Raw genomic sequence first — 22,371 nt, 5'->3', positions numbered from 1 at the left:
GCCCCTAATCCCAGCAACCCCTGTGGACTTGCCCTACCTTGTGACCGGTCATGCCTTGAGTTTGATTCTCAGTGTGCATGCCCACTTTCCTGCACAATACAGGTAGGACTCTGGACAGAGGCTATGGCTGCACTGGGTAGACCACATAGCACAGAGTGTTTCTGGATAGTTCCCTAGACCATCACACTAGATTCAACCCCAGGCCCTGCAAAGGGGCACAGTTAGACCCTTGGAGTCTTGGCACAGCCCAGCACAGTCCTGTCCCACCCACATCTAGTCCATGGAAAGGGGTTCCAAAACCCTATTTTCAGTTCTCCCTCTACTACAGACAAGTGTGGGACATAGAAAGTGGTGTGACACCTTTTAGCCACATCTTCTGACTCAGTCCCTCCACTCCCACGTGCCTGGTGGTAGCCTAAGCACAGCTCTGATCACCTCTGGGAATGTATGTGCTTAGCAGGCCTTTCTGTGAAGTCTAGTCATTTTTACAGTGTTCCAAGTACAGTTAGGCTGTCACAAGAAAGTGTGGCAAGCATTCAGAAGGCCTAGGCCAGATGTCCTGGTGTTCAACAAAAAGCCTAACCTGCCTTTACTCAGGTGTGTTCACATTGGTTTTCTGTGGCAACTAGCCCAGTGTGAGCTCCAAACACATGTGTGTGTTCAGGCACATCAGAAGTCCCAGAATGCTTATAGGGCTCTAGGCCCATGTCTCAGACAGTAGAAGAATCCTAGCCTCAGAGTGTAGGGTCCTCACTTTTCTTCAGGGCCTGTCCCCACAAGCTGGTGTTTAGGGACATTGAAGAGTCTTCTCACCTTCCAGAAAGATTAAGGAAGGGGATTTTCTGCAGGCCTGTGACTATAAGGGACATGATACCACTTACACAACCCAGTCCTGACAAACTTTCTGCAGAAAGATCTAACTTACATGGAAGCTTGCTCCTTGAGTTCTTATTCCCTGGGGCACATGAAGCACCTATTGGTTGCAGGGAGCCTTGAGCAGCTGCGTGCTACTCTGAGGGAGATAATGTTCTGTTCCCCAGTCAGCATGGCCACACAAGGGGCTCCCAGAAGGACCCATGTGCAACCTGCTATCTGTGCTACATTTCAGAGAATGCCTCTCCAAGTGAGCTGCGGGACCTGCTGTCTGAGTTCAACCTCCTGAAGCAGGTCAACCACCCACATGTCATCAAGCTCTATGGGGCCTGCAGCCAGGATGGTAAGGCCAACCACCAGGGGTAATAGTCAACTGCTGGTCATGGGACAGGAGCTCCAGGTAGCTTCATTCTCCCTCTTCCCCACTTTTTTGTCCTCTCCTCCCCTATCCCATTTGCCCTACTTTGGAAGCTTGGGCTTCTGGCTCCATGTCCAGCCTGGAGCTTATGTCTAGTTGTGTCTACTGGCTTAGCAGGCACTTCCTGTCAAAGGGGCTACGACCTGCAGCACTCCCGGGACCTGCTGGGGCTGCTCAGAGATCTCTGGTGTGACATCTCAGTTGTCAGCACCTGTTCTAGGCTGAGCATCCAGGGCCGGAAACTCAGAATGGACAGTACATCCTGGCACCTACAGGGCACTAGGTGTGCCATGACCTCCTGGTAACCTCTAATAGTGGCCCTGTATAACAGGAACATTAGTACTATCTCAGAGAAGGACACAGGATACCACCCCATCTGTTGATTTTCCAAGCCTACTGTGCTGCCCAGGGGTTCTAGTGGAGGTCATATGAAGAGGACAGGTAGCAATAGGTAAAGGGCAGTAGGCACCCTGCTAAGCATCATCACAGCTCAGGGCTGGCCCTAGGACAGGATTTCAGCCCTGGGAGCTACTGAGGGCAGGTGTGAACAGAGAGATGGCCTGGGTGCCGAGCTGAACTGGACCAAGGCATAGTTATCAGACATGCACAGGCCTGCCTCCCCCAGTCCTCACTAGCTAGTGTTTTGCAGGACCAAGGATTAAGAAAAGCATGAAGTCCTAGTAGCAGGGAAGGGTGTGTCCTAGGGCAGGGATGAGCACAGTGCCTGTCTGTCTCAGAAACTTGAAGTTCTCAGTATTTTGAAGGAAGCTGGTGCCCACACTAGCATCCTGAAGCCAAGGGAAAGTGAGTCAAGAGTGAATTGGGCCTTCCAGGTCCTCACAGTCCACAGAGCCTCAACTGCTCTCTGCCTAGGAAAGGACTATGCCTGAGCCCCTTTGCTGATGGTGGCCTACAGTCTTCCCCTGTGCCTGTACTGCCAGAAGCCCAGAACTGGTATGGCTTTACATGCCCAGGGATGCCTCTCTCTGCCCCCAGGGCCACTCCTTCTCATTGTGGAATATGCCAAGTATGGCTCCCTGCGGGGTTTCCTCCGAGACAGCCGCAAGGTGGGGCCCGGCTACATGGGCAGTGGAGGCAGCCGCAATTCCAGCTCTTTGGACCACCCAGATGAGCGGGCGCTGACCATGGGTGACCTCATCTCCTTTGCCTGGCAGATCTCAAGGGGCATGCAGTACCTGGCTGAGATGAAGGTGTGTGCCATCAACACTGCTGCTCCAGCCCACCTACTCCAGCCCCTGCCCTCTACAGATTCTGACCTAAGAGTTCCTGATGTTTTCTTCCTCACAGCTTGTCCATCGGGACTTGGCAGCCAGAAACATCCTGGTTGCTGAGGGGCGGAAGATGAAGATTTCAGATTTTGGGCTGTCCCGAGATGTTTATGAAGAAGATTCTTATGTGAAGAGAAGCAAGGTACTTGCTTGTGCTCTCTGGGGACTCCTGGGGTTGGGGGTAGGGTCAGCTGCAGAGGGGGACATGTGGTAGTGCTGGGTGTCACAGAGTGGGGCAGTGCTCATAGAACATCTAGAAAAGATCAAATAGACTTTAGATTACTGAACTTTTTCTGGACTTCAACCTCGAATCCTTCCTCCAAATCGGGGTCCTCAGAGACTCCATTCAGGCTCTTACTGTGTCTGATCCTTCCCTTCCTGAGGTTCCTCGGGTGACTTCTCTAGTCTTTAATCATTGTCACTTTCCAAGGCTACCTAATTAATTCTGTAAAAAATACCAATTTTCCCCTCTCCACAGTTATCCCTCTTGAGTCTACAGAATAAAAGGCTACCATTTTCCTTCTGTGTAACCTTATCTCTTTGCTCAAAGGGAGGTGAAATGAAATAAACAGAAGTTTGGCAATAATTCTATGTAGAAAGGAATGGAATGCTTCACAAGAAGGATCTCAGAAAGACCTGGGACCCCTGGTCTGCATGAGCTTGGAGGTACAGGGAGACCCTGGAGGATGGGGACCAGAGATGCATGGGAACTTCCTCCAAGCCTACAAAATATTTGGAACATCTGATTTCCCAGCATCATCCTGTACCTTTGGCAGTTACCTTGACCCTCTTAGTTTTGTTTCTTACTCCTGAATCTTTCCAGTGACAGTCCCCGTGAAGTAAGATTCAGGGGTCCCATTGACTGGGCATTTAGAGAGAACTTCACTCAAAGAAAAAGAAAAAAAGCATGCAAAATGCAACTTCTGATTCAGTTTTACTCTAAAACATCAGAAGCAGTTTGTGTTGCCACCCGTTGTGAGGATCATGTTTGCCTTCTGAGGTTTCCGTTGTGACAGCATATCTCAGAAGTGCCAAAGGGGAAGTGGAAGGGGCTGCTCCCTGCACCATGGAGGGTGTGACAGCCTTCTTGTTGACACATGGGTACTTCAGAGAGGCCTTGTGTCTTTGGTGGAGTGGAGATGGGCAAGGCATCACCCACAAGAGCCACTGCAGCCATTTGAGAGCACAGGCTGCCAGGACTCTGCAGACAGTGTGTTGAGAACACAGTCATGCTTCATTAAGTACATAGGTCCTAAAGAACACTTTCAAGAAAAAGAAATTATACCAAATGTTTGCTTAAAATCCAAGGCATGCATTTTTTAAAAGCATAGGTTCTCAAGACTTAGAGATGGTACATACCTTTAGTTCCAGCTACTTAGAAGGATCACTTGAGCCCACAAGTTCAAGACCAGAGTGGGCAATATAGCAAGAATCCATCTCAAAAAGAAAAAAAGAGAAGAAAAAGACTTATCCATTGTAAAAGTATTCCTCAAGTTGAATTGTAAAAGATTGGTTTCCTGTCTTGGGAGAGGGGAGAGCCTCTTGTTCAGAGATGCCGAAAGGACCCTCAGAAGAGGGAATGTTCAGCCTCAAGAGACGTGAATAGATTGTTTCCATCAAGTCTTCTTCAGAAGAACCTTTAGAATTGGTTGCCACCAGAAATCCCCAAGATTGGGTTGGGATGTAGCTCAGTGGTTAAGCACTTGCTTAATATGTACAAGGCCCGGGTTCCTTCTCCAGCAACAAGAAAAAAAGAAATCCCCAAGATGGGGTTAGTTTTCCAAGCACATGTGCCCTCAGAACATCGGAATGTATCTTGCATTTTGCCAGAGAATTCTTGGCCCACTGTTTGCACCACCCAGGACTTCCCAGAGGTCTCACATCTCAGCATAGGTTGCTTCCTTGGTTTTTTTCTCAGTAGAGATGTGGTGCATGACAGGTCACCCCGTGTGGCTGAGGGCAGCTGCCTGACTCCCGCCAGCATCTTGCAAAGCTCAAGAAGTTCAGGCTGGGCCTCCAACTCCTTTGAGACTGTGCATTGCTAGTCCTATACTCAGGTCTTGGTACTCAGGACTCCCTCCAAGAGCTGTAACTCAAGGGACACAACTGACCTTCTGCATCCTTGGTTTTTAAAGCTTCAGAGTAACATTAATGCCTTTCTTCCACCTCCTCTTTAGGGCCGGATTCCTGTCAAGTGGATGGCAATCGAGTCCCTTTTCGATCATATCTACACCACCCAAAGTGATGTGTAAGTGTGGATATTGCCATTCTTGGGTGGGGGTTACTGAGGCGTGATGCCCAACTGTGCAACTTGGCCAGGGAACAAGGCTGGCTCTGCATACCTGTCTGCAATACCAGTCATCTACAATGACCCCTGAGCTGAGGGATCTTGACATATTCATTCAACAATTGGTTATGCCCAGATAGTGTTCTAAAAACTGATGGAGTGGAATCAGTTAGCCAAAAACCTGCCTCCCTCCCTTCACCTTCTCCATACCTCCCTCCTCATCTCTGGACAGTCCTGGCCACACAGTTCCCCTCCTGTGGGTCCTTGGCAAGGTCAGTTGAGGCAGAACACCCTAAGCTGTTCTCCCATCCATAAGTGGATCTTGGGGAGCTTCCACTCAGAGAGCAGCTCGTGTGCATTTTGGGGCTGGTGTGTCTCAAACTGCTCAAAGGCAGGAGCCAAAATTTGTTCTTCCAGGTTGAACAAAACATGGTTGATTCTAAAAACATAGCATGCTTGCTTCTAAAGTGTTCTTCAGTCCATAAACATGTAGATCTCCAATAACATGGCTGTGAAAATGTGATTCTTAAGCAATTTTAAACAAGATTCCTGATTATGTAAGTTGACAGTAGAAGAATTGAAAAATGCAAAGACAAATACAATAAGGAGATGAAAGTCACTTGGACTACACTACCTCAGTCACTCCTGCTGGTATCACAGGCTTGGCCATGCAGTGTCTTTGGTGGTGTGCACGTGTATACTTTTTTATAAGTGGGCTCATGTGGTGTATGCAATTTGGTGATATTTTTATTTCCACTGCATTGTAAGTTTTCTCTAACATTTTAATATTTTTCTAGAACATTTTTTCCTCTAAGACTTTATGAAAATTTCCTGGCACACAGAAATGGTGAAAGGAATATCCCTCTTGTAGCTACTTCTATGGCAGTGGCTTGTGTGAGGATTTCAGCATCCCTGGGTGCCAAGCCGGCAGTCCTTTCCCATGTCCATGCTGCATCCATCTGTGAAGCTAGACCCTGGCTGAAATCTATACACATTGGGCCATTCTTGGCACTGGGGGTTGATGGGGTCTGCAGCTGCTGGGGGGATGTATGTCTGTGTTCCAACAAGGATGCCAAGGGACCAGACAGACACACTCACTGATCCACTTGCTCACCACAGGTGGTCCTTCGGGATTCTACTGTGGGAGATTGTGACCCTGGGGGGAAACCCCTACCCTGGGATTCCTCCTGAGCGGCTCTTCAACCTTCTGAAGACAGGACACCGGATGGAGAGGCCAGACAACTGCAGTGAAGAGATGTGAGCAGGGTTTGCTTTGCCTAGCTGTCCTCTAACACCAGCACACTAGGCTTTGGATGGGAGGGGACACAGTCACCATTCCTTCCCCACTCCTGAACAGCCCTGGGCCATCAACACTAGAAAACCTGGGTAGTGGGTAGTGACAGGACAGAAGTTAGAGAACTTGGTTGTAGGTTAGATGCTGGGACCCCTGGCCCTGCTGGGAGCTAGTGGGCTTTCAGGAACTTGTAAGAATGAATAGGAGGAGGATCCAGTATAGTGTGAGCTCAAGGCATCCTGCAAGTCGCTTGAGGAGGGACATGTGTTGGGCAGTGCCCAGGTGGAGGCCAGAGTCAGGCAGGGGCAGCCCTAGAGCATTAGAGCCATGATGCTTTGCACCAGTCCCAGGAATCCTGGTGGAAAACAGATGAAAAAAGGCCATCCAGTGGCATAGATACATTGGTCCACTCCTGTCACAGTCTGTGCCCAACTTGGGGCAAGGCAAACCATGCCAGGGCAAGGAGGGATGCCCACGATGGCAGTCAGCCACCCAAGCACACACCCATGTCATAGCCTCAGAGCCCTGTGGCTATGTGCAGGCTCCTGGGAAAGAAGAGAAGGTACAAGACAAAGATGTGATTGGTTGCCAAAAGTTTTTGTTCCTTTCCACACCTAAAAGCCCTTAGTTGGTTTATTCTTCATAAGAGTTTTGAGGACTTGTGCTTCCTATTCAGCTACTATACTGGATGCAACATCTGGTTCACTATCAGTGTCTTTGTAATGAAAAGACATGCTAGACCATGGGTGCCCCAAGCCCCTGAGTTCCCAGTGAGGCTCAGAGATAGCAACAACACATAAACAGTGGCAGGGTTTGGGTGCATAGCTCCCTGGGACAGTGGTACCATGCTGGATGTGGTAGCCCTGCTGCATGGTCCTGGTGAGACCTGGCCTTGCTGGGTCATCGCTGCCTGTCTGCTCTTCCCTTCAGGTACCGTCTGATGCTGCAGTGCTGGAAGCAAGAACCAGACAAGAGGCCAGTGTTTGCTGACATCAGCAAAGACCTGGAGAAGATGATGGTCAAGAGCAGAGTGAGTCTCAGAGCCTCTTCCCTCAGGCAGTGGTGAAGGGGATTCCAGCCTCATCCCTAGAACACTGGATATAGGCTTTCTAGTTCCCAGGGTGGGGTCATAGTAGGGCTTGCCAGAAAGAGAGGGTCATGCTGTGCATCAAGTGTAAGCAGCAGATTGAGCCTGCTCCTCAAGCCAGGCCCATTGAGCTCCTTCTCATCATGAAAAATATATGATTCTCAGTGTGACACTTAGGAAGAGCTCTCTACAGACCAGCATATGAGAATATTCCAAAACCAAAGGAGATCCTTTGCTGTAATGAAATATGAGAAAGTAGAATTGAAGCAGACATCCTATATACATACACCCTGAGGTGTCTAGCTGGGGGTAGGCAGTAACTAGGGAATGGTAGGGACTATGACACACAGGAACACTCCAGCCCTTCTAAAGACCCCTTGCTGTCACCACGTGTGGCCTACAGGAATAGGAGCCCTGGCTCTCAAGTCTTCTGAATTTTAAGAGGTTTATGTTAAAGGTGAGTACAGTAGTGCACACTGTAGACCTAGCTCCTTGGGATGCTGAGTCAGGAGTATCACAAGTTTGAGACCAGCCTGGGAAACTTAGCAAGATCTTGTCTTAAGATAAAAAAGACCATGGCTTCAATCCCCAGCACTGCACCAAAGGGGGAAAAAAAATTAAAAGGTTTATGTTATATTTACCAGTTTTTTTTTTTTCTTTATTGTTAACAACTCATTTAAATTTCCAAAAGCCCAGTGCGGGCCAAAGGAAACTTGCCTGGGGGTCCAGCATCAGCCTGCATCTCTTCAGTTTCTGTAATTAAATGAGAAAGTCACCAAACTTTAGGGCCAATGTTTATTGAGTGACTATTATGTACTATATTCTATCTTAGCTACAAATGAAAAAGACCAGCCCAGCACTGCCCTCACACAGCTTACATAGAAGTTTTATCTTCACACTGGCACATTTACTGAAAGTCATCTTTAAACTCAGACAGTAGGATGCACAATCTAGGCCTCCTATAACAAAACTTAACAACAGTCTTCACTTGGTGAAACCTCTGGTTTCTGTGAGTGTAGGATTGTCCTAAACAGAGGTAGTTGATGATACCAAGAGAGCTGGCCTTCCTGGAGCAGTGCTAAGAAACAGCTATGAAAATGCTGGAACTTTCTGGACATGTTTAAGTAGGACAGCATAGGTAACTGGGACACATTGTACTTGGAAGCTGAAGCCGATGGTAGCATCCTGTGCAAAACCAATATCAGGGACATATGTCAGATTTCTAAGCTGACATGATATTCTAGATGGCAGAGGTTCTTGGAGGGAAGCTGAAAAGCATCCAGCAGATTGAAGCTGCTTCTTGGCATGTGTTGCTTCAGCCTGAGTAATGTGGCCACAGTGAGTTCTCCCAGGGCCTGAGAGTTTGTAAATAGGCTGGTTTCCCCAACCTTCCACTCTGAGGCAGGCTGGGCATGACTGGATGTGGCAGACCACAGGCTATGCGGCACAGCCTGTGTGGGACTTCCCTTCAGGCTCTGGAGGTACAATGCTGAGGGAACACAGTTGTCTCCAGGAAGTGACTTTCCATGGAGAGAAAGGCAGAATAGATAACACCGAGGTCCAGGTAAGGTAGGACCTAGGGCTCAGTGCCTGCCTCCTGGGTGAGGGGCTTTGGTCTTGCAGAAGGGTTGAGTACAGAGGGGGATGCAGCCAATGCCTCTGCCCTGGCATCTGGGGGACTGGATTTTTTCAGAAGTGACCCAGGGTGAAGGTGACAGGCCATTTCTCTCTTTCAGGACTACTTGGACCTTGCTGCATCCACCCCATCTGACTCATTGCTTTATGATGATGGCCTCTCAGAAGAGGAGACACCCCTGGTGGACTGTAATAATGCTCCCCTCTCTCGCACCCTCCCTTCCACATGGATTGAAAACAAACTCTATGGTAGAATTTCACATGCATTTACTAGATTCTAGCAACGTTGTTCCCTTCTGCACTATCTTTACTCTCTGTAATGCTTTTTAAGAGTGTTTCTGATCTGAATGAAACCAAAGACCACTCTGAACCTTTTTCTTTGTAAATGTCTGACTTTGCATCCAGTTTATATTCAGGCATTTTTGCAGCTGTGTCTTTCTAAAAGGATGTGAAAATAAGTGTCATTACCATACCGCCCAGCAACTTAATATGATAGAGAAGAAACACATCAGGGCAGAATTCTCAGGGGACATTGAGAAAATGATGAATATGTGATTTCCAGGGTGGGAAGCAAGACACAGTATTTCTGATTTAGTTACTTAGATAAATTTACCTGATCTGGGGGAAGATTTAATGTAGAAGTAAGCAACTGGCATCCCTGGCCTGCACTGAGAACACAGCCCAGGGATCCCCAGGCTCCTCCTGGGCTGGTGAGTGCCTCCAGGAGTCTTCACAAGTCCCCACTCACAGCCATGTGTCCACTATCAAGGGCATTAAACAGCTGGAGCCAGGCAGGCCCTGGGCAGGCACACCCAGACTGCTGTTTTCACATCCTTCGCATTCCTCCTCCCCCATCACAACCGTTGTCACTTACAAAGCCAGTGCTAAACACTGGAGCCAATGCTTTTGAAAGAACGTAGTCTGTGGTGCTGTGGCCTTGCAATGGACAGTAAATATGGTTCTTGCCAAAACTCCTTCTATTGTCTTGGATTAAATACTTGAGATTTTTTCGGCTTCCTAACTTCATCATTGACCATTTCGAAATCTTGGAGTTTCAAGCATTTCTCAAGCTGAGATTGTTCTTCCTGCATGCTACCCAACTCACAGAGTCCTCACAGGCTTTGGATCTGGCACTACGTGCCATGTGTGCTGACAATGCTGTGGGGTGGCCTGCGTGCACCCTCCATGGGGAAACTCTTCTCCTCCATCATAGACTGGGACAACAGATGAAAAGGCCCCTTTGCATTAAAGAATGTTTTATGGAATGTTCTCACTGCAGTAAGCCATTTAATGCAGCAGTGTGCTGATGCTTTATGCTGCTTCAGGAAAAGAGTTAAGTTCAACAAATATACATCAGATTTGAAAGTCTGAAACTCATAAAAGTCAAAATTGATAGTGTCTATTAAATTACATTTATCGAGAGAGCACGTGATATTTCCCCTAAGTAGAACAGGGTTTTGGAAACCTGGAACTCAAAACCGTTACTGTAATTGGCACAGAAAGAACTGAGTTTGATTTGAACATCAAAGGGAGTTTTGCCAAGGCCTTACTGTCTGCACATGAAGTTTGGGTTCTTCAGTGCAGAACAAATTATCTGTTTTCATTTTTAGGCATGTCAGACCCGAACTGGCCTGGAGAGAGTCCTGTACCACTCACGAGAGCCGATGGCACTAACACTGGGTTTCCAAGATATGCAAATGATAGTGTATATGCTAACTGGATGGTTTCACCCTCAGCGGCAAAATTAATGGACACGTTTGATAGTTAACATTTCTTTGCGAAAGGTAATGGACTCACAAGGGGAAGAAACATGCTGACAATGGAAAGTCCTCCGGCCCCTTCTTTGTGTACATCACACTGGCCAAGCCAAGGTCGGTTTCTAGGTGGCAGACTCGTTTTTAGTAGTTTATTGTAACTGATTTCCAAAGTGGTTTTACTTCCAATAGCTGGGAATTTTCCCTCCTAGCAGACAAGTTCCCCTGAAAGAGTGTTCTGAGTCTTAGTGGTTAAATATTCCTTTCTCTTTAGCACCAGGCAGTGCCCCTGTTGGTCTGTGTCCATCAGTAACCACCACACACTCTGTGTTCACATGTGTGGGTCTGCCACTCACTATCTTGTATAAGAAATTGTACCTGAACTGTTTGATTTTTCTGGTTGCCCAAACAATGCAACAAGGTTTAAACATGAAGCACACACACCAAAAAAGACAGTAAGAAAAAACTGGCCAAAATGACCTTTGTTCAGAATGAGAGGCAGGTGGAACCTGGGTAGTGATATCAAAGCTCCACCAGGCATGTAGGGGAAAGGGGGACCTCAGGATAGGCCTCGGCTCAACATTTGAAATCCTGAGAATGGTTTTTAAAAATCATGTAGCCTTTTTTTAGGAAGACATTTAGTTTTTAATCATGATTAAAATGATTCTTAGATTTAGCACAATGGAAAGATTTGATGCCATCTTTGCTACGTACATGGCGGCTTGAGGGAACAGGGCTCACCAGACATATTCGTCCCCATTGGGCTCACTGCATTGTCCTCATGTGTCTGTACTGAGCAACCACTATCCCTGGACCAGAAAGGGATGAAGAAAGAGGGAGTGGAATATCCTCATTCCCAGGATTGCTGACAGCAGAGGCCTCGTTCTGTGAATACCACCATCCTGCAATGCAACCCACCATCAAAAATCAGTACCTCATCTTCTGCATTAGGAGTAGGTGGGGCTTGAGCTCATTTAATTGATATCTTATCAATTTACTCCTAAAGTTACAGTATGTTAGAAGTAGCATTGATAGAAACTAAGGACTTCTACACCTCTGTTACGATTCTGATGTGAAGACAATGTTTTGGCTCTTATAGAGCTCATGTGGAAAGGCACATGGATTGGCTCTTCCTGTGTTTGTCATTTAATGCTGCTATAACAAGACATTTTGGTTTCTTCAGTTCTGACATGAGTCATACATAAGCTTCTTCCACCACTGGTTTGTGGTCACAGACACTCAGCACTCCCTCCAGGTTTGTGGGGGTGGCTCTTGGGAAGTCCCAGCAGCTCTTTTGGCTGTCCCAGCACTATCACTTCACAGGAAAGGGTCGCATTACCAAAACACTGCCTGGTCTTCAGACTTAAAGCACTGTGATAGGACTTTTAAATAGTCTTAGTAAATACTGTATTTTATAGGCATTTCACAAAAGCAGTAAAATTATGGCACTTTGTGGCCAACAAGGCTTAGATGAGTATGTGATAGAGCCTTATGGTATGTGTGTGTACACATGTGTGTGTACACGTGTATGCACACATCCAGAGAGACTTGGAGAATGTTTATTTGGACATGTAACATGGCTTTAATTTGGGCCATTTTTCAGATGCACTGTGAGAAGTTCTTCTACAAATATCTGTAGTTGTAAACTTTCAGTTTTCTGATGTGCTTAGTGATAGTTTTATTAAATGCAGAAATAAGGATAAACTCTCAAATTATTAAAAATGCCTACATAGTAAGTGTGAATTGTTACAGCAGGTTTGTTCTCATGGAATAAGAACTCTAGGTCCAAATAGCTGACCCAGTAATGGGTAATTAATACTTGACTAATAACCAATTGTCTATTCCTGAGTTATAAAAGTACCCATACTTGTTAGTCCTATCAGACAGGATTTTCATATACATATATGCAGAAGTTACTAAGTATTAAGTATTACTGAGTATTAAGTAGTAATCTGTCAGCTATTAAAATTTGTAAAATCCATTTATGAAAGGTTATTAAACCATACCATGTTAACTTGCTTTTGTAATCAAGGTGACTAAGGAAATAATTTCAGTTGTGTAAATAAAATCATGTATCATAAGATGTGTAAATTTCTTTTCTCTTTTTAACTTCCTAGTTGGAAACATCAGATCTTTGATACTGAAGTTTTCATACAAGTATTAAAATGTCACAAGAGAATGTATTATGGTAGCTACTGGGGAATGGATAGTGATCAAGGACCATGTCGCTTAGTGATGTTACTGGCCTCTCTTGCACAATATGCATATGGCCTGGCACATGGATTATAACTGCTAAAGCTCAGCTAACCACCATTCAAGGAATTCCTTCCTTCCAGTTACTTTCCCTAGAATAAAGAAGAAGCAAAGCTGAGTTTAGGAATTCAGATTCCCTAGAAATTCCTCGCAGCTTGTTTCTTGAAACTGGAGTTGAGTTGTATCAAAAAAAAAAAAATCTATTACTGAGTATTAAGTAGCAATCTGTCAGTTATTAAAATTTACAAAATTTACATAGTCATGAATGAAGATCCATTAGAAAAGAAAAATTGCTGCCCTGAACCACTATGATGCTTAACACACTTACTGCTTCTGTTTGTCTTCTTGATATGTGTTGGAATTCCATGAGAATCCTCCTCCAGTCCCTGGAGGCTGATCAGTTAAAAAACATGACTTCTTAACAACAGAAGTCTGATCTGTGATCACACTGTGCATTGAATGCCAAGGGCCTGCATCATTTCCACTGAACAAGTGTGTACACACAGGCCTGTATGTGTATTGCCCAGCAGCTGCCCTAGCCCTGCAAGGCCACAACTCCTGGCCCTCTGTTTCTATATCTGCTCATGGCTTCCTCCTTCAATCTGGACCATGGAGGCTAGAAATAAAATGAATATTAAACTGCACAGGTGGCCCTGGGCAATATTTGTCCTCCAACTTCCAATGAATCTTTACTTATGACTATGCATTTTACATTTTCTAAAGTCAGATGTTCACTTCAGCCTTTGTCTAAGAATGTTGAGAAATCCAGGCAGAGAAAAGCTAATAATAGCAGCCCCTTTTTCAAGAGCATAGACCCTCCATGAGGAATGTATGTTTGTTGTTTTCCCTAAAAAATATTTTTTCCACTATGAAAATATATAAAATATTAAAATATATAAAATAGGCTCCATGAAAGATTCCTTTCCTGCCAGCTTATTTGGGTAGAAATCTATTTGAATTTGTCTGAGAGCAGGTCTTGAATAAATACTTAATGTATAAAAGAAATTTCAAAGGGAAAGCATAATTTCCATGTGTATAAAGAACACATTCCCCCACCCCCAGGCAGGCAAAGCACTTAAAAGTTCCTCTCCTTCCTTCAAGCATATTCACACAGCTGTCCTTGGAGCTGGAGGGTTTCCAGGAAGTCCTAGGAAATCTGTACTTGCATGTCCATGAACAAGGCATAGTAAGAGTGGGGCTGAGGGCACGTACAGCTGTGCCCCTCACATTTCCAGTGTAAGGCTTGACCTCTATTCTTGTGTCCATTCAGAAAGTCACTGTCCCTCTTCTCCACAGCAGTGGCATTGACTCGAACTTTAGAGAGTCTCCTACCTCATTAGGGAGCTGGAACTCACATGAGGGACCATTTTAGCTAAGATCATATGAAACCACAACTTGTGTAGAGAATGGTTCAATTTGGGCATATTGCTGTGTCCTGCAGAGAAGTAAAATAGGTGGTCATCTGAAGGTACAGGGGTAAGCTTCACTTACAGAGTAAAGTAGGCAAACAGTGAACACCTAAAAAAACTCATAGTTAATCTTTGCAACTGTGTTTTCTTGAGTGTTATGTCAAGTGACAAGATATTTTTGCAGATGTTATGGGCTCGTGTGAAATCACAGGACTTGGCCAACAGATCTCACAGCTAGAGACCAGACAGGAAACTTGATGGGGGCTACATCTCACTGTGGTGGCTACAGGGACATCAGCATTGCAGGAAACTGAGCCAGACAGCGTGGAAGGAGCCTGTGGCCCAAGACTACCCCAGCCACCGTGACTTCAGCAGTTCCCCACCACACCAGAAGAGACCATAAGGCTACATTGTCACAGATGACACTGAGCAATTCAAGTTAAAAATAATTGTCAGCAAGCAAGGTAAGGAAATTGCATTCTGAAACAAAAAAAAAATGTTTTTCTCAGAAAGAAATAATTTCTATATTTCATACATAAGCAGTACTTTCCATGCAAACTGTCAACTTCTTGAATAAAAATACAAAGCTCATTTTAAGTGTCCGAGTGTTATCTTTGTCAGTGTTGTAAAGAGTACCAAAGCAAGCACATAAGCATATCCTTTTTGTCTGCTCTCATTTCTAACTGCCCTCCAATCCTTTTCTGCATTTGCTCATGAAGGACGAGGTTTCTGGAGAATCAGAAAGGGTCTAAGTCCAAGTGAAAAAAGTTCATAAGGCCACCTGTGCCACTGAGGCAATTGACTTTGGCCAGAGGACCGTGGAAGCCAGCTGGTACCCATTTCATAGCCCTCATAGTGGAGTTTCCTCTCTCACCAAGACATGAAACTTCTCCATGTTTCATGCCTTTCTTCTGAGAATTTTCAAGAACTTATGGAATTTTCTGGAGACTGTGGCTCCAGGGCCTGGGGACTGAAATCTTGGGTTGCTCAGAACCCCAGAGTAAAGGAATACATTGAAGGTTTGGGGGACTTTATCAGTGTCTGAAAAGTGAAATTATAATAAGTGATTTTTAAGAATAGGAATGACATTGAGGATGGAAGAATTCGTACTTCTCACATTTGAAAGAAGTAAAGGAAGTGTCATGGGAAATTGCATCTTTTAGGAGATGTTCAAACAATTTGCATATACTGTAGTCACCCTTATCTGAAGAGATATGTTCCAAGACCCCTGGGGGGTGCCTGAAACCACAGATAGTACCAAACTATGGATGGATAACCAGTGACTAGTGGATGGGTAGTGTGTACAGTGTAGACATGCCAGACAAAGGAATGATTCATGTTCTGGGCCAGATGGAGCAGGATAGTATGAGACTTCATCATGCTACTCAGAAGAGCACACAATTTAAATATGAATTGTTTATTTATGGTTTTCGTTAATATTTTCAGACTATGGTTGACCATGGGTAACTGGAAGCCTGGAAAGCAAAGCCACAGATAAGGGTCAACTACTGTGATCTTTTTAACTTTGTAGAAATAAAAGACTAAAAGGAGAAACCCTTTATCCTGGTTTTGGTATATTAGAGTCAGCCAGCACCACTTGTCACTTTTTGGCAGAGATTCAAAAGCAGGCAGAAGAGTGGGGATGCTTTATAGTAGGGGGGAAAAAAAGAATGCTTCAGGTATGCTGGTCGTGGAAGCTATAGGCAGGCTAATTAGCAAAAAGATATCTTACTGGTTTAAGAAATATTTTACTTTCTTTGGTAAGTTTTTAGTTGAAAATGGGGCAAAAAATAAGGAAACTGGCAGTTATTGACCAATCCCTGTTTGTTCTGAGCCAACGGTTGTGAGATTGTGGTTTGGTGTCCTGGACTGGTGGTTGTATTTTGTCATGGTTTCAATATTTTCCCCTATCTTTCCTTACTTCGCCCCCTTCCCTCCCCTCATTTTCCTCTACACAATCAGACAATGAATCAAAATGCAGTCTGTAAAAATAAAAATAAATAAAATTTTTAAAAATAAATAAATTTTTAAAAATATATTTGTCCTCTCCCAAACTTACCCTGATATTTAATTGCCATTGTAACATTGCAATATTAAGAAATGGAACCTTAAAGAAGTAAGTAGACCAGAAGGACTCCTGCCTCATGAGTGGGTTTCATGCTGTTGTGAGAGAGGGAACCCTGCACCCTTCTGTCTTTTTTGCCCTTCTGCTTTCTGCTGCATGATGATGCAGTAGAAGACCTTCATCATATGCCAACACCTTGATCTTGCCCTTTCTATCCTACAGAACTATAAGAATCTGTAGAATTCATGTGCTGGGAATGGGACCCTGCTATACCTGCGTGTTTAGCACTCCATCACTAAGCAGCACCTCCCAGTCTCAATTACTCTGTTATAACAGCACAAAATGAACTGAGACCATGGCATGAGTATGGGACTTATATCTGAGTTGTAATTTTCAGCCTTGTTGATTTATAGAATTAGGATCTCTGTGAAGACAGGTCTTGAAAAGCTACTCCTAAAGTGCATCAGATATTATCTAAAGCAAATAAGATACTTTGTGCCTTGATGCCCTGACCACAAAGGAAGTGGTGTTCAAAAGGAAGACATGGAAGCCATGGAAAAGGAGTAGTTCATGACACTAGGACAGAACTATTAACAAGGTTACATATTTGGGTCTCTATTTGATGTTGTAAGAATTTAACTCATTGACTTATGGAGGTTGTTCAATTCAAATCAGAATTACCTACGGTCTGATCAACACATTATAATAATTGGTTCTTTTTTGAGAGGGATTTTAGTGAAATCAGAGATTATTTTGGTTGCAGTCATTTATCCATATTACTGCAAGTGGAAATTCCATCAGTTGTGATTCCTTGTAGTCTCCTTTGTTGAGACTGGAATTTCTCAGAGGTTTCCATTATGGGAGTCTGATGATGGATGGCATCTTCAGCAGTCAGGAAGTTCAAGGGGCAATAGCTACTATTTTGGATACTTGAAAAATGGTATTATAATGTGTACATACTGATCTAACAATCATAATTGAGGAAAGAAGAGAAAGGAAAAGGGCCTCTCTCTCTTAGTAGGTGACAACCAGAAAATGAGAAAAAAACAGGAATTAGATAGGGGTCTTAATTCAGCTTCTTGGATGGAAACTGTCCACTATCCGAGATCATTGACATATCCCAAAGGTCTTGAGTCAGTTATCTGCTCCTAATGATGAGCTGCTTTAGATCTCTGAGATTTCCCAGTTGGAGGTCTAATAGAATGACCGTTTGATTCTGTGTAATTCTGGATTGGTTCTTTAGTTGTGAAAAGTGAATCCAGGATTGATATCCTGGAGCTTTACTGCTATACTCAAATATAAAACACATTCACATCCCATGAAGGGTAGAGGCTGGATAAAATCCATCTGAGGGTGTTCAAGGGCCTTTGAGGCTTTGGTTCCTGGCCACATTCTACCTTCGCAGTTTTTTCAGGATTATATTGTTGACAAGTGACACATGACTCAGCTCTCTCTAAAGCTTCTCCTTCATGGATTTAAGCTAGTAATCAATTTAACTGGGTACAGGGGCACACACCTGTAATCCCGGGAACTTGGGATGCTGAGGCAGGAGGATCACAAGTTCAAGTCCAGTATCAGCAACTTAGTGAGACCCTCAGCAACTCAGGAAGATCTTGTCACAAAATAAAAAGGATTGAGGATGTAGCTTAGTGCCCTTGAGTTCAATCCCCAATTAACTCCCCTCCAGAGAGAGAGAGGGGGCGGGGAACATTCAGTTTGTCTGTATCTTATGAGCAGTTGATGGAGAAATTTAACTTAATAGCCTTTGAAATCATCTGGTACTACCAAGCCACTGAGATTATCTGAGTGAAGAGAATAGATTTCTAGCAGATTTCCCCCACTCTTCCTTTTCAGAGTCAGAGAGTAAACATTTGTATTTTATAATGGCTTGTTTGAATTCCACCAGAGATTTATCCTTTGAGGGTGTAGATAGGACCATAGCTTTCATTAAAACTGTTTGTTTGGCATAATAATCTGCTAGAGCATTTCCTTTAGCTTCAACATTATCCCCCTTTCATGGCCCTTGGCCTTTGTAGTAGTCACCTTTGTTGGAAGTAGAAGTGTATCTTAAACTCATTCAACTTGCTGTTTATTTTGGTGGGGGTTCTAGCATCCTTAAGTCATGTACTACTTCCAAAAGCATATTTCCTTTCTGTGTATGTTTGCTCTCTAGTCTTTGGCTTGTGGACAAGCAGTAGTAAGTACCATCAGTGATCTGGACTGATTTTCTCTCAGAGGACTATGTTTTAAAGGAGAGTTTAAATTAAGTTTGATAATTTACAGCTTCAATTTTGAGATATGGTTCATCAGCAGATAAGTATTAGGTCAGAGTTCTCAAGAGGAGTATCTAGTTAATGCAAGAGGTTCAGAGTTCCCTAACCAAAGTAGAACAATCGTGAGGTTTTTTTTCTGTTTTGGGTAGCAGAGTACCAGGATTCATATTGCAGTGGTGAATAGTGATATGTGAGGGAGTTATAAAATTTCATCAGAGATACATGGCTGACTGAAAAGCATTGTCAATACTCAGTAGTGATGTCTGTACTATATGAGGAATCATGAGGCCAATCAGAGAAATTAGAACTGGTTTAGTAGAAGTGTCAACAAATTTTATAACATAGCTATTACTCTATGAGGAAATAATTTTTGCACCCTGGTCAAGGGTAACAAGAATGGGTAAAATCTAACTATACCCATCTACCAGTAAGTGCAGGATAAAAATTCTGTTGATGGTTGTGGGATCTGAAAAAATGATATCCCCATCCACATGGTTTTTCAGTAAGGATAGGAGTATTATAAGAACTAATACAGGCTGTGATAACACCTTAGGATATGAGGCTTTTAAGCATAGGCTGGATTCTTTCCCTGGCTCTGTCTTCAAGGGATATTGGGGAATATTGGGAAACAGTTTAGTAGAATCTACCTAAACTTTAATTTGTTCTGCTCCAATATTTTTCCCACAATAGTGGATTTCTTTTTTTAATATCAGTGGAGTTTTGAGCTCATGGAATGCCAGGTACACTGTCAGGCTCCTTATCTGGGGTTTGCCTCACATGTAATGGAGAAGGCAAAAGTATAACCAGAGCAATTTCAACATGCACATGCATACATGAGTCCTCTGGGACCTCCCAATACTCCCAAAAGCTCTGGTTGGCATTTCCATTTGAAATGGAAATGCTCTCACTCGTCCCTTCACTCAGCAACAGCTGAATGACTCTACCTTAAGTGTGTGTGGGGGGGGTATCAGTGGGAAAGCACTTGCCTAACATTTCCAAGAGGCCTGAGTTTGGTTCCCAGCACTGCATATAAATAGTAGGTCTCTCATAATTTAATGAGAACAAATTTATGCAGTGGTGACCTCACAGAGCAGGAAGGGATATTTTGCACTCAAGGGCTCAAGGCTTGCATGTAAAAGCTAGGGAATAGAGAACATAGAGTAACATTCATGTTGTATGTTTAACCCAAGGAAGAGAGAGAGTAAAGGGGGCAAAGTTTAATGCATAAAAAGTATAGGGATATCCATTTGTTCTAGATCTCAGGACCTGCATCTACCAGAAACTGATGAGATTGTCATTTGTAGCTGATAGAATTATGCCACTCAAAAGTTATGTTCAAATCCTCACCCTTGCAACCAGTTGATTTTGATCTTATTTGGAAATAGTCTTTGTAGAGTTAATCAAGTTACAATGAGGTCATCCTGAATTAGGGTGGGCCCAAATCCAATGACTGGTGTCCTTAGAATGTGAGACATGTGGACATAAGGAAGACACAAGGTAGAAGGCCATGTGAAGACAGAGACAGGCACTGTAGTGGTACCACTGCAAGCCAGCCACAGAATGTTGAGGGATATCAGCAACCACCAGATATGAGAAACAGTTTAGCAGAGATCCTCCCCTAGAACTTTCAGAGAGAGTATGGTCTAGCCCACACCTTGATTTTGAACTTCTAGACTCCATAACTGTAAGAATAAATTTCTGTGTTTTTATGCCACACAATTTCTGATAATCAGTTACAGAAGTCCTAGGAAACTAACACGCCATCTGTATTTATAGTTAATTCACCTTGAGTGTTTAAGGGAATGGTAGAATGTTGGCAATTTTTCTTTCCTTTAGACCACTTCATGATCTGAGTTGAGGGACTTTTCTTTTTTTCTTGGTTTTTATTTTGTGAGGTAGGATGATCTTACATCTCACAGTGTCCCTTCTATTTATAGTACCAACAAATGTCCTTGTGAGGAGATGGCAGGTTAGGGAATAGTCCACCTAGCTATTTTGGTAGTCCACGGGGCTACAAGTTTACTTTGGGTCCTGTTTTGGGTTTTCCCTTCCAGGTATTGCAGTTCAGGCAAAGGGACTGTTTCCCATTCTAATTTCTGTCTCCGAAGTAGATCTTCTTTTTTTAAATATTTTTTAGCTGTCAATGGACATTTATTTATTTGTTTATTTTTGTATATGCAGTGCTGAGACGCGAACCCAGTGCCTCACACATGCTAAGGAAGCGCTCTACCACTGAGCCATAACTCCAGCCCCCGAAGTAGATCTTCAATTTCAGATTTAACTCCATTGACAAAATGATAAAAGTGCTTCTTTCTAAATTTCTAAATGTTGCAATGTGTTTTCTAGCTTATCCAAAAATCTCCTATAGATTCATCTTTTCTCTGTTTACATGCTTAAATTATAGGTGTGACTTTTAGGAGATTTTACCCTATGTTTTGAAACTTTTTGTGAACTCTCAGATTTATCATGCACAGAGATCCTATGGGTACCTTTCTAGGTGAGTTCAATCAGCTTTTGCCATTCAGGATTTAGCATTGGTGGCTCTGATCAAGTTATATGCAAGTTGCTATGGACCAGGTAACCCTGGGTCATGTGCCCATCCCAAAGTATTCTAAATTATTTTATGAATAATTCCTGGTCCTGTCTGGGTTTGGGGAAATCATTATTGTTTTTAATTCAGTGGGGGTTCATGGTTTATATACAACAGTTGTCTGCATACCTGGCTCATGGGAGAAATGAGTCTTTAAAGAAACAATTGGAATGGAGTATTAGGAAGGACTGTTGGGAAAGGGTTGACACCTACGCAAAGGGAAGAGAGAGACTTATTTAAGGACATGTGGAAGGAGATAGATCAGAAGGATACAGAGGAAGTGGGGAGCTGGATTCAGGAAGACAACTGGAGAACAAAAAGGGAAAATCTAGGGAAGTGAATCTTTTATTGCTGCTTAAATTTGTCAAATTACTCATTAACTGTAACCAAATAAAATTTTTAGGGAAGCAATTTTTGAGTCAGAATTTCATTTGAAGACCTCTGACTACTAATTAAAAACTATTTCTCATTAGACCTGATAAATTATCTTCCATTTGTTTTCCATGGCATCTCTCAAATGAGCAATTCATTCAAGTTAGATGTTCCCAAATTATCTTTAGTGAAGTTAATGTTTCTCAGAGATGGGCACAAGAATTGGGGTTGTAAATAGAGTGCAGATGTCCCTTTTCTTACAATGAGGTTGTACTTCTATAAACCCACTGTAAATTGAAAATATCATAAGTTGAAAATGTATTTAGTATACCTAACCTACCAAACATTCTAACTTAGCAACACAGTGTACTGTGTTGTTCACTCACGTGATCATGTGGCTAACTGGGAATTTTAGCTCAACACAAGAAATCATCAAGCCCCTATTACTAGTCCTGGAAAAGATCAAAATTCAAATATGAATTTTTGCTTTTGCAGTGCTGGGGAATAAACCTAGGGCCTTGAGCATGCTAGACAAGTGCTCTACCACTTAGCTATACCCTCAGCCTCAAACTACAGTCTCTACAGAACATATATTGCTTTTTACCATTGTAAAATCAGAAAATCTAAAGTCAGGGATCACATCAGAAGCAGGATATTTTTGTGGAACAAATGAAGATTTATACTTAGCACCATGAGACCAGCTGACAAAAGGTAGAAATATAATGCTTATGTTTCTTGAGACAAAATCAAGATGGAAGGAGAACCTCAGCCA

At 43.5% G+C, this 22,371-nt stretch overlaps 1 protein-coding gene across 1 annotated transcript in view; it reads left to right on the top strand.

Annotated features, from left to right (window-relative positions):
- RET (ret proto-oncogene) overlaps positions 1-14,794 on the top strand; it is a 55,434-nt gene extending 40,640 nt beyond the window's left edge. Inside the window, 9 exon segments of the mRNA XM_079138556.1 lie at positions 1,109-1,216; positions 2,288-2,502; positions 2,600-2,722; positions 4,758-4,828; positions 5,987-6,124; positions 7,092-7,191; positions 8,985-9,132; positions 10,494-10,607; positions 10,610-14,794. Of these exon segments, the coding sequence (XP_078994682.1) occupies positions 1,109-1,216; positions 2,288-2,502; positions 2,600-2,722; positions 4,758-4,828; positions 5,987-6,124; positions 7,092-7,191; positions 8,985-9,132; positions 10,494-10,607; positions 10,610-10,644 (1,052 nt within the window). The 3' untranslated portion in view covers positions 10,645-14,794.
- The last annotated feature ends 7,577 nt before the right edge of the window (positions 14,795-22,371 follow it).

Source organism: Sciurus vulgaris (assembly GCF_902686455.1).
Source record: "Sciurus vulgaris genome assembly, chromosome: 4".
NCBI lineage: Eukaryota > Metazoa > Chordata > Mammalia > Rodentia > Sciuridae > Sciurus > Sciurus vulgaris.
This window is presented reverse-complemented; position numbering and strand designations above follow the sequence as displayed.